The sequence below is a fragment of the Aplidium turbinatum genome, chromosome 2 (genome assembly GCF_918807975.1).
Source record: "Aplidium turbinatum chromosome 2, kaAplTurb1.1, whole genome shotgun sequence".
In the NCBI taxonomy this organism is placed as follows: domain Eukaryota; kingdom Metazoa; phylum Chordata; class Ascidiacea; order Aplousobranchia; family Polyclinidae; genus Aplidium; species Aplidium turbinatum.
The window spans coordinates 32,116,807-32,129,801 of record NC_137473.1 but is presented as its reverse complement, the minus strand read 5'-3'; the positions used below and the strand labels follow the sequence as shown (position 1 = coordinate 32,129,801).

The window sequence follows — 12,995 nt, the reverse complement described above, 5'->3', positions numbered from 1 at the left end:
ATATTATCATACAATTACGAAAATTCGTTTGGCAATCAAAGGTATAAGATTCATATAATTTCGAAATATTCTAACCAAGGCCGTTGAGACGATAAGTTGGGCCGGTAGTAATGAGATCCTCAGGCCCGAAATCAAAATAATTCTAAGGCAAACATACTGCACCCAAAGAATTCGTGGTGGTTTCTTCAAATTTTTGGCCTTTTAGAAAGTTACGAGCTCCTAAGATCTTTCCGGGCCAGGGTCTAAAAGTACCCCTTCCAACACTACTGATATCAGCATTAAATAGACCACAGCGGAGCCTTAAATAAATACAATTTTTGCATTAATTGATACAGCTCTTTCCAATATTCAATTTGCTTTATCATGTAAACCTGCTTGGTTTTGTTGTTCAAGGGAATTTAATTTACGAAAAATATCAATCCAATTAAAATTAACAATAAAAACATCTACTTACTTGAACTTGATGAGTAGACTTCATGAGTTGCAAGAAGCAACAACAAAGAGAAGCCAAACAAAATTTTGGCCACCATACTTATCATGTAAGCAAAACTTGCTTTTCAATACTATAAACTAATTCTTGAATACAGCAAAAAGGAAGTCACGGACTGTGTAGCCTGCTAGTTAATACGTAAGAGATTCAATACGTGCCGTGAGAATGAGATATCTGAAACAAACTTCTCCCTTATAAAGTGAGTAAAAAAATGATTTTTTTCCTCGGGCGTTGAGGCATTGGTATCAGTGGGTTTAATGTGACGATAGCAGTTATATCCCTCTGGCTAGTAACAGATATAAATTAGATCATATGATGAAATAATTTTTGCTCCAATAAACAGTTTTATGATTACTTCAGATGTTAAACCATGAATGAAAGAGATGTAATTTTCAAATGTAGCCTACCGTACTATATACAAGCTATTTTTGAAACAAGTGTTGCGTAAAAAAGTAAAATAATGATGCGTAATTTTCTCTGATGTTCTATTTCACAAAGTCATGAATACTTTATGTACTTCTTCTATCTCAATGAATACCACTAGAGCTTTACCAGTGACGACCCAACGCACGTGCATCATGTGTGCATATACAGCTCGAAAAGCACGCAGCTTAATTTCCAATTTATTTCCAACTAAACGCGATGTAAACTTAACCAAGTTAAAAAACCGAAAGCGCTTTGATTGAAGTGATTATTGGCATTCAAAAATCTGACAACCATGTCCGGGTGAATATAAATTGATTTTGAAACATTTACTGCTAAGCATCAATTTTCTCGATCGCAATACCATCTGGAAGCCTATTTGAGCCACATACACCTAAACAAGCTCACGCTTGATTGTATGTTTTGAAAGTTTCAACGACTTTCGCAAGTTGTTCATGTCGCATTTAGTAGATAATTACGATTTCTGAACAGTTGATTTTGATATTCATTAGCTTTGGACATACAGTACTTAATGGAAAAACTGTAAGCTAAAATTACGAGCAGGATTGTAAACAAGGGGAGGCTGCAGAGTAGGGTGGCTCGTTTTTGAACTTTTTTTTAAATTCTCTCAGGGTAGTGGGGAAATGGTGCCAATGAGTGAGAAAACAATCATGACAAATTTTGAGATTTGTAACAAATTGTCTTCAGCCTCCTCATGGGGCCCAAAAATCGAAAAATGGGGTTAAAAACAAAATTTTTTCAAAAATATTTTTAGTTTGGGTAGATACAATATGATGATGAACTGTTTTATTTTGATCAAAGACGCACGAGTACAAAATAATTGACACGGCGAGAAGAACACAATAAACATAGCCAGGTCAGAGACTTTAAAGAACCGGCCTGCCACGCCCCATGGAGGCGGGGAGCGGCGTGATTATGGGGTGGCGATGCACCCGGAGGGAAGTCCACCAGCTTAGGTCGCGGGGGCCAGGCTGGGGAGTCTAGGTACCTGTGGAAGGAAAGTGTGGATCGAAAATTTTGTGCGACTCGTCCGCAAAAGTTAGAATGGCGGAACGGGCCAGGGAGACGGGCTTAGCTTTCTGCAAACGCAAAAAGGTCAGCTCACGACGGGCCGGGCGACAGAAGTTTTATAAAGCTAGGCAGCGCCCACGTCTCCATCACGTGACCGTAACACAGGTACGTTTGACTCCTATACCCGGTCTGCCCGTAGGCAGAGCGGATAAACTTTGGGGTCTCCCACGAGAAAGAGAAGCTTAGCTACAAGAACGATTTGAATACTCGTGGGAGACGAAAATTATATAAAATCTGGAGCAAAGGCTCAATTAATTGGTGTAAAAAAAAAGAAGGTATGTGGGAATATATTGTATGCTTTACTTACTGGAAAAGTGTTGACGTTGAACCAACGAGCACGGATGTGCACTGGCCAGACGTTGAGGCAGGTTCGCCCTAAAAAAAAATTGAAGTCATTTGAACTATTCCTTCAGCTTTCTCACAGCTACTGAAAATTTCCATTTTGCTGAAAATTTCGCATTTTTGTTTGTGGTTAGTGGTTACATAACTACAAACTTCGTCAGTGACGTAAATTCAAATAAAAGACGTAACTCTTTCCTACCAAATTAACCCAATTTTATTAAAAGATGACGCAACAGCTCAGGGCAGGTCTATAAAGAGAAATACAATGACGTTTTATAGTTGGCAAAATGTCTAACGCAATTATGTAACCACCCACAAAAATGCGAAATTTTCAGCAAAATGGAAATTAGAAAATTCTTAGGTTAATTAGATATATCTAAACAATATTGTATCTACCCAAACTAAAAATATTTTTGGAAAAAATTTCGTTTTTGACCCCATTTTTCAATTTTTGGGCCCCATGAGGAGGCTGAAGACAATTTGTTACGAATCTCAAATTTTGTCATGAGCGTTTTCTCACTCATTGGCACCATTTCCCCACTACCCCGAGAGAATTTTTAAAAAAAAGTTCAAAAACGAGCCACCCTACTGCAGAGGTCAAAACTTCTACAAACTAATTAATATGCTAGGTTTCTTTTTTGCAAAAAAATTACAAATTTTATATAATTTATTGATAAAGCTTTCGCCACCGTAAAGCGCGGCTTCTTCAGTATTTAGAATCAAGTTTGTTTAAACATTCAACAGATAGCCCAATCTTTATATTTTTTATCATCAGTAGCCTACAACAGTACTGATGACAGAAGTTTATTGAAGATGTTAAAAACAGCTCTGAAGTGATACAGTCTGGAAGCCGGCAAAGGCAGGCAACAAATAACTATGTCTACATTTGAATTAAATATTATCAGTTTGAATATTTTCTACTTACTCTCTGTGTATAGGTATTAGCCAGGTGCACATAAATCTAGCTCGGACTTGGCCTACGCACTTGATACCATCATTAGCTATCACACATCACGCAACGTTTTTAAATTATAACAAATCTGTGTTAAAGCGTAAGGCTTCTGGCTACAGCAACGCAATGCGGACGTTTTGGGTAAAGCTGATTGTAGAATGAAAACTACTTGGCAAAACTGGCAACGTCTTGGGAAAGCCTTATTTAGTTTGAACACACAGTAAATTTTCGAATAAAATATTACAAAGTTGGGCACAAACTTGAAGATTCTTCGCACAAGACGAATTTTTTAAAGTTTATGCTTCCCACGCAAAGCAACCTACCATTATTGAAGTGGCACTGCCAAAAACGCAAAAGAATTTACAAAAATTGTTTTAAATGGCCTAATTGAGAGAAGTGAAACAATTGTAGACGTTGCAATTTTTTTTACAAAACTAATTCAATTCAATATGGTAGTACGCCTGTTGCATTTCAGTTGCCACAGCAGGCTTACGTAATACGTAGGCGACAAGCAAGACACCCACTAGGCCACTTGTTGACAATTTATTAGCTAAGAGAGTTGATGCTGACAAAAAATTTCCTCATTGAAAGCTCCTTGAGTACGTCACGACTTCAAGAGTTCTTCCTGTGCAGTCAACAAGTTTCATATAACACAAAAATACACTTTTCAAGTTAAAAAAAAATTAGCAAGCAGGCTTGGGTTTTTATTTTGTGGTAGGCCTATAATAAGGATCTAAAGAAAGTCTTTCTAACTCGGACAAAACAGGAGTAAGTAAAACCTCTTCAGTTTTATATGTAAACAACTTTGTTTTGACACTTGAAAACTTTCTTCGCAATTGAAGCACATTGTTTTGAAAATTTATTTCCTAGGTGAGGATACTTCTCTATCTGCACTAACAAGTAGCCTAACATTCCATTCTTTGAGATAAATTGATTTTTGCTCAGCAGCTCGGGTAAACTATAACTTAGGGAGACTAAACGGTATTGATGACCTGAGGAAATACTACTACATTTGTTATGTAGGCCTAAACTCTTTAGTAACCTGTTATAGCCAGTTGACGTAAATAAAATAATGAAACACTAATTCTGTAGGATATGAACACAGCACTTTGAGACAAAAGCGATATTCTAACAATGTAGGTTACCTTTACCTAACGCAGTTTAGCCTACATAGCCTACTCACCTTGCATTGACGATGACTGTTTTAGTTTGCAGCAACTAGTTTACTCATTTAAATTATTTTGTATTAAAAACATAAAAATGTGATATAACACTCGACGTCGGCACGTCGCATATAATGTTAACTTTAAGTAGCCTACCTGGGCGACTTAGTTAGCCTACTCAACCCAATGAATCACGCATATTGAGGGTACGTTTAGTGGCGTATGCAGGATTTTTTTAGCTTACTGGGGGAGAGGAGCGTTCCACATAGCTTGACATTTTTTTTATCAAGATTAGCCTCATACAACTTATATCATATAACTATAGTCTAACCAAGGTTTAAGATAGCGGAGGCTATCTGTTGGTGAAATATAAACTTTTACAGTCTTGGCGTATGTCACAGTAGCCTACTTTTGAATTAAATTATTAGATATGTAAATATGAATAGCATTATGGTGAGCTTAATAAACAGATAAGTATAGGCTAAAAACTGTAAAAGTTCGACAGGCAATGTCCTAAGACGATTAAAGCATAAATCGAACGTCTCTGTGAAAGTTTAAGTATCGAATGGAATTTATTACGATACTTTAAACAAAAATTATCACTTTCTCAACTTTTTTTTTATAATTTATAGCGTGACGAAAAAGAGGCCTGCCTACCTTACAGCGCCGTGTGAGCACCATCTCGCCCACCCCTCCGAAATTCACAAGTGGGCCTCTACTTTTTAGTAAAGACGCCTAAAATGCTTTTCAAACCATGAGTGTGAAATCGGTTTAAAAACATCAGACTGACTCCACAATCTGTTGGGACTCGATCTTTGACTACACAACAATGCAAAGGGCTTGGAGTTTAACTAAAAGATTTTTATCATCAGCATTTTCAGCATGTGGTACGGTAGCCCAGTGGCGGCTGGTGCCATGGGGCTGCTGCCCCACCTAAAAGAAAGAGAAGAGAGAAATATGATTTCCTCTGTGTTTGTACGACCCGGTTACTTTTTTTACTTAAGAAATGCGGATCAAAAATAAAAAGTTTCGTTTGGCAACACCGACTTTGGGCAAACTTCTCTGCAGCCCGAGATTCTGGATTTCAAGCGCTCCGATAGACTAAAAATTATCCTTGAAGCTCCAACTCTTTTGGTATTTTACAGCAATTTTTTAATTTGTTGGGGCTGCATGGAAAACAGCCCCCTTAACCGAATAGCTTTACAGATTTTTTAAAGTTAGTTTTTATTTCGCAGAGTAGCGATGAGTCATGAATGTAGAAGTGTTAGCTGCAGAGTTAGGGTAGCCTATATTCAACAGGTTATAGGAAGTGCTAGTCAGGGGCGCCGGAACGATTTTTGACTGGGGAGGGACAAGATTACAAAAAAAGAGCACTTTTGTTTACTAAAAGGCCAATTTTTTGTCAAGTTTTAAGATATAGCGATAATGCTAATCTATCAGCTCACTATGTAGGCCAGTGGTTCTCAACGGGGGCGGTACCGCCCCCCAGGGGGCGTTTTGACTTTTTAGGGGGCGGTATGATTACTTCGGCTTAAGGGGAGCGTTTTGATTATAAGGTGGCATTCTGGTTGAACCCATCTACCGCACAGCGTAACGATTTCATCAAAGAGCTTCTCTCTTCGTGGTAGCATTTCCTACCTCATACCTGGTAGAAAAGGGATTCAGCTGTGTTGTTCTGCTACTATGCTACATACCAAACTGCGAAACCCACTTGACATATCCATAAGAGGTGATCTTCGAATGTTTCTCACTGACTTTACACCAGATGTGAAGAAACTGGCACTTTCTCACCAAGTCCAAGGTTCACACTGATTACCAATAGGCCTATAGGCTACTGTTTTCATGCTCGCAAATATATATTTGCTTTTATCAAATATAGTTACTGGTCTCTAAAACCCTTAGTCCTTACAGCCTGTTTCACCCTAAAAGGGGGACCTTCAAAAGGTCCTTATTCTAATAGAAATAGAATTCTATTTGAATAAGGACTTTCTGATGATCCCCCTTTTAAGGCAAAACAGGCTGTAAGGGTTTGGTTTTAGAGACTGGTAACTAGCCTATATTTGATGTAATTCGCTCTGCTTGGCTTTTTGCATGGCATTGAGCACTTTTGTAGTATTAATACTATTTATTCTTTTATATTCACTTTTCGCAATTAATCGTTTTTGTTGGGGGGCGGTAGCATTTTTCCAGTTCATAAAGGGGGCGTTGGGCCAAAAAAGGTTGAGAAACACTGATGTAGGCCATTGAGTAATGATAGCCTACAAGTGTCCGGTATACAAAAAAGGACATCATGCTATGTTATAATGATGTAACCTACTGTTAAGCCTTAAAGCAGCCTGCGCCCATGGCCGCTAAGTAGTGCTTGAATGACCGCTGGTGCTACCTCTTCAATCGGCCAAGTTTGGCCGCCGGTCTCTTCTAGCCAATTATTTAATTTCGCAATAGAATGATCGTGGATTAACTGTCGAAAATATGTAGAATCAAAGAGTGACGCAAAATTAGGTCAGCGCGTCATAATCGCCACTGTTGCATTGTGCGGGAATATTGGTTATTGATGGGATATATCCATCTGCGATCACCAGCGCTGTAAGTCTTGTTTGTAATTCCGGACGTTTATTTTAACAAAGTCTTAATCCGAAGTGATAATTTACATCGGCTGGCAATATTGTCGTTTTTATGTCGATTTGATGTTGTCGGACATTGAATCGTTGTTAAAAAGGAGAGCTAAGTTAGTTGACATCCGAGGGGGAAAATTTTTTGATCATAAGTTATTTTGCAAAAATTATGCTTCTTTTAGTAATGTCCTTCACATCATTGAATACTTATTTTATTACCTTGCCGTCATCGTCAACACATCTCGAACGTTGTTTTTCGTTGCTAAAAAGAAGTCTAGGGGAGTGGCGGACTTCTTTAAAATCAGCCACATTGGAGACACTCGTGCGAGCAAGGGCGCGAGAAGTAGGGGTGCTCAAGGGGCTTCAGCCCCCCCCCTGGAGTTTTCGATAATTGCTTCAGCCCCTCTAGAAAATTCTGACAATTTAAAGTACATAGACCTAACATATTTTCAGAAAATTATTCGAGCAATAATTGCTACGATGAACCGAGTTCCTATTACTTGTGATCGCGCTCATCATTCGCAATACAGAGTCGTCAATCACAGGCAGCTATAGCCTACCTCGGAGTCGCGGTTACCACTGTAACGTCCGCTTTGTCTATTTGATTGCTACGTTACAGTGACGTATTTTGTTTGTCGTTGACCTTTGCTCTATTGAACTGCCTGGTCAGTTTCTTCTGTCTAGATTGCTTCCAACAACACGACACATGAATTTGAATTGGTTTTCACGTGTTCTTTTAATGTGCGTTTTTAGACAATCTTTTAAACACAGGTAACTTTGAGATTTCTTAATTTGCGACCGTCCAGAGAAAAGCAATTTTGTAGAATGAAACAAATCGATTTACAGTACAATTTACGAATTCCCTTTCTCAAGGATTGACAATTATTGAAAAACGAATAGGTCATAATGGTTGTATAATTCAATGAAAACTGACGTTGTATCGTCGACTAATAAGTTACTGATTTAACGAAAACAGACCACAGGTGCCAAACGCATATGCGAAAGAGGCCAAACAATATAAAAGAGAAACAAAAACAGGTGGCTTTTTTAGTACAGTGGTCGGCAAAAGAGAAAAAATCCAAATATTAACAAACGAGTCACAAATGAACGCAGAGGGCTTAACTTAAGAAAATTGGCAGTAACATTCCCTCCCCTTTAAGGCCTCGTACATTTGTTCAAATACACAGGTATAAACAACATGAGAAAACAAAATCAGCACAAATTTACATTGGTTTTGCAGGAACGATCAAGCATAACTTTTGAATTGGTCTGACAATCAAGGACTGTTTAGTTTGAACGCTAACGCTACGGACAATGCCATTTTTTTCGGGAAACGTTTGAATTACGCGACCCATGAGCCAATTGTTTCGGGGTGTGTTATCTGCGATTAAAACTATGTCCCCCACAGTCAGATTAGGAGATTTTTTGGTCCACCTTTGTTTTTGCTGGAGCAAAGGTAAGTACTCTTTTACCCACCGTGTCCAAAAGACGTCGGCCATGTATTGGACTTGTCTCCAGCGTTTTCGAGAGTAAAGCTCTTTTTTGTTTGTGAATGAGCCTGGAGGAAGGTTTATTTGCTGTTTTAGAAGAAGCAAATGGTTCGGTGTGAGAGCCTCCATGTCATTAGGATCGTCTGACGATTTTGTAAGTGGACGACTGTTAATAATGTTTTCTACTTCACACATGAAGGTAGTCAGCGTTTCATCTGTTAAAGTTTGGCCTTTACAGATAGCTGATAAGATTTTCCTAATGGATCTGATTTGTCTTTCCCACACACCTCCATGATGGGATGCACTTGGAGAGTTAAAGATCCACTTGATGCTTTTCTGTGTTAAAGCATCTTCGATTTGACTGTTGTTCCATGATTTGATGGCTTCTCTCATTTCTCGTTCACCACCAACAAAGTTTGAACCATTGTCAGATCTAATTTCTTCTACTTGCCCTCTTCTTGCGATGAATCGTCGTAGAGCGAGTATAAAAGATGAAGTGTCAAGAGAGTTTGCGATTTCAATGTGTACGGCTCTTATTACAAGGCAAGTAAAAATGACACCGTATCTTTTATGTTCTGTTCTACCCTTTTTAATAATAAATGGGCCAAAATAGTCTACACCAACATAGGTGAATGGAGGTTTGTCTGGTGTCAATCTGTTTTTAGGAAGATCAGCCATTTTTTGTGTGCTGAGTTTTCCGCTTCTTTTGCGGCAATCAACACATTTGGATAAAACCTTGCGGACTGCTGAATTGGCTTTTATAATCCATAGATTTTTGCGCAGGGCAGACAGGACGTGTTCCCTGCCACTGTGACCAAATGTGTCGTGCATTTCTTGAATGATGAGAGGAACTATTTGGGAGCGATTTGGAAGGATAATTTGATGTTTTGCATCGTGTTTGAGAGGTGCAGCTTTGATGCGGCCACCAATTCTTAGTAAATTGTTTTCTAAGAAAGGGTCGAATTTTATTAAGCTACTGCAGTTGTTTAATGGCTTTTGTGCTTTCAGTTGGCTGATTTCGTTGGCAAAGTGTTTTGACTGAACAAAGGTAAAAATAAAGTCTTGTGCCTTTGTGAGCTCATCTGGAGACAAGCAAAGATTGTGTGCTGGGGCATTTTGTTTATTTGCAAGGTTAGTCAGTCTTAAAGTCAGAAATTTATGCTTACAACGGAAAAGCCAAGCAACGATTCTTTTCAGCTTGTACCAAGAAGAATACTTACCCAAAAGATCTTCCAGAAAGTGGGATTCGCTTTGGGTTGCAAAACACGTTTGCTTTGGTTGTTTAATTTCTGGGTCATTGTCCACGACTTCGAGAAATTTTGGTTGCTTAGGCCATTGAGATTGTGGTTTCCATAGAAATTCAGGGCCGTTTTTCCATTGATTGCATTGAAGAAAGTTTGGAATTGAGAGACCCCTTGAAGCATGATCAGCAGGATTACATTTAGTGGGAACGTATCTCCATTGGGAAATTGTTGAAGCATCTTTAATCTGTTGAACTCGATTTGAGACGAAGGTATGAAACGCTTTGTTTGAGTTGTTGAGATAGCGCAAGACAGTTGTGCTGTCGGTCCAAAAAATTGACTCTTTATTAAGATAAGGTACCTTTAACTCTCTTTGTAGTATTTTTTCAGAGCTAATTGAGATTGTAGCAGCTGATAACTCCAATCGAGGAATCGTCATTGCCTTCATTGGTGCAAGTCGAGTTTGGTAGTGCGAGTCTTCCAAAAGTTTGATACTAGAGTTAACAGATTTCATGAATTGAGCTTGTTGAACAGATAATTCGGGTTTACAGTTAACAATTGAGTCAACAGCGTCAAAGCACATGTCGCACATTGGATGGGTAGAAGTTTTGGTAAAGAAATTTTTAGTTTTACTTTGATCCTGTTTGCTGTTAGGACAATTCACTAGCCAGCCAACGGCCGTTTTGATGGCATAATAGCCACCTTTTGCTTGTATTACTTCTTGTGGTTGGAGAACGTACGGATTGTCATTGCCGATAAGAAGTCCTACCTCTGCGTCAACATCGGGAATCGAGATGTTTGCAAATTCTGGAAAGTGTTTAGTGTCTTCTAGGGTAGGAATATCTGTATTTGAAACAGGAATTTGAAAAGTGGAGTAAAGAGAGCTTAGAGAAATGTATTTGTTTTCGTCAAAATCTGACATTTCGACATTTGTGACCACCTTTACCTTGTTACGTTTGCCAGTGTTGTTTAGCGTGATGGTACAAATATTAGTTTCTTGACAGTCGGCAATTTGCAACTTTTCTATCAAATCATTTGTTATGAAAGATGTTGTACTTCCACTGTCCAAAAACGCTTGTGTAGTGATAGTTTGATTACTTCCTTGCAGGCGAACCTTTACTGGGATTATGGGAAGCAGACTGCGAGAATTTGTTCGTGTGTTGACAAACCCATTGCGTATTGCTTGTGTAGGTTGATTGATATTAATTTTTTGAGTTGTGTCTTTAGGTGTGATATTTGTGGTGATTTGTGTTGCATCTGGGGGATGCAAGAGAGTAGTGTGGCGTTCAGTGCATCCTAGTTTTATGCAAGGGTCCTTCCTTTTACATTGATATGCCCAGTGACCAGCATTTAAACAGCACTTGCAGAGTTTGTTGTCGATTACAAATTTAAGCCTTTGGTCAATATTCATCATTCGAAATTGTTTGCATTGATTGAGAAAATGTTTATCTCTGCACAGATGGCATGTCCTTTCATGGTTCGACGATTTTATTTGCGTTGCAAAGGTTACGCTGCTCCTACGTTTGGAGTTGGAATCATCGAATTGTTTTTTAGTAGATTTTAGAATATCGCATGCCAAATTGGTCGTTTCTCTCGTTTTGCGCGAGACGTACCGTGAGAGATCTGAAAGGCTTATTTCTTGATTTCTTTCATGCAAAATTACGTCAACTTCGCGTAACCAGCCAGAATACCAGCCACTTGGCAAGCGTCTTATTATTTTTGTTATGGTATCCATGTTGTCCATTTTCTGTAAGTAATTCATGCCAGACAAAGTACATATGCAGGAAGTTAGTTCCGAAGAGAACTTGATTAGAGAATCCTTGTTAGAATTTTGAAGAGATGGGCCGTTTATGACGGAATCAACACATGCGCGAGCTATTTGAAATTTTTGACCGAAGGTTTGTTGTAGCAAAGCTCTTGCTTTTGTGTAACCTTCGTGGGGAAGCATGTATTGACACCCTTTTACCAAAGTGTGCGCAGAGCCTTTGGTGTATTGCAACAGATAAAAAAGTTTACGTTTAGGCTCTGTGAAATTACAATCAATTAACGTATCAAATGCGTCTATAAAACCACAGTATTCAGCAGAATTTCCATCAAAGATTGGGGGTTCTACAGACAACAGTGGGGACGGGTTGATAGTAATATTTGGAATTTGTTTCGAGTTTACTGATTGATTATTGTTTATTTGATTTAGTACAGGGGTCTGGGCATACGACGTACTCGGCTCATGTCTCACAAACGATTTATTTGTTACTGTTTGTGAAGGATTAATTTTGTTTGAAACGACAATAGATTCGTGAATGTTAGACCTGGCTTCTACGCCACTCAACGTTAATTGGGATAACATAGGATACACAGAATTATTGTTTACATTAGTTGCTAAATTCGATTGAAATTGTCCGTTTATATCAACATTGTCTTTAGACATTTTATAGCGCTCACCAGCATCTTCTTCCGATTCTTCCGAAAGTTGGGCAATTGTCTCTTGGAGCTCTGCCTTTAGTTTAGCTTCCTGGACTTGTTGCAGGAATTTTCTTTCTTGTTCTTCACGTAGCTGACTTTGTTTTAGGACCATTGTTTCAAATTCTACCCTTGCTTTCGCTTGCTCTTGTTCCAACTCGCAGATCCTTTTTTGTGATTCCAATCGAGCTAATATTACCGCCTTCTTAATTTTAGCGCTCATTGTAGAGGAGCGGCTTTTGCTGGAAACTTTGCTGGTGCTGTCGCTTGGGTGCAGACTGCCATTTTCTGCTTGGTAGAGCATTTTTGATTGTGATCTTGTTGTCACCTTTGATGTTTGGGGTTCTGGATTTGTTGATTCTTCGGCATTTGATTTATCTGCCACGTCTGTCGCCTTTACAGAATTTGTTGCCATTTTCTTGGCATTCAACTTCGCTCACTGTCAACAACGACGACTTTCTTGATTGAATTGTCTAAAAACTGAAATGTAACGTCCGCTTTGTCTATTTGATTGCTACGTTACAGTGACGTATTTTGTTTGTCGTTGACCTTTGCTCTATTGAACTGCCTGGTCAGTTTCTTCTGTCTAGATTGCTTCCAACAACACGACACATGAATTTGAATTGGTTTTCACGTGTTCTTTTAATGTGCGTTTTTAGACAATCTTTTAAACACAGGTAACTTTGAGATTTCTTAATTTGCGACCGTCCAGAGAAAAGCAATTTTG

At 38.7% G+C, this 12,995-nt stretch overlaps 2 protein-coding genes across 2 annotated transcripts in view; both read right to left on the bottom strand.

Moving 5' to 3' along the window:
* Positions 1–592, bottom strand: part of LOC145764924 (zonadhesin-like) — a 29,845-nt gene extending 29,253 nt beyond the window's left edge. Inside the window, exon 1 of the mRNA XM_082576626.1 lies at positions 455–592. Within this exon, the coding sequence (XP_082432752.1) occupies positions 455–539 (85 nt within the window). The 5' untranslated portion in view covers positions 540–592. The remainder of the gene's footprint in view (positions 1–454) is intronic.
* A 7,196-nt stretch (positions 593–7,788) lies between these two features.
* LOC145765372 (uncharacterized) lies at positions 7,789–12,395 on the bottom strand. Its single transcript, XM_082577186.1, has one exon. The coding sequence runs from the start codon at positions 12,381–12,383 to the stop codon at positions 8,301–8,303; it is 4,083 nt and encodes a 1,360-aa protein (XP_082433312.1). The 5' UTR covers positions 12,384–12,395; the 3' UTR covers positions 7,789–8,300.
* Positions 12,396–12,995: the final 600 nt, after the last annotated feature.

Excerpts from the sequence above, each read along its gene's own strand:
- LOC145765372 (XM_082577186.1), bottom strand. The coding sequence starts at position 12,383 with ATGGTCCTAAAACAAAGTCAGCTACGTGAAGAACAAGAAAGAAAATTC.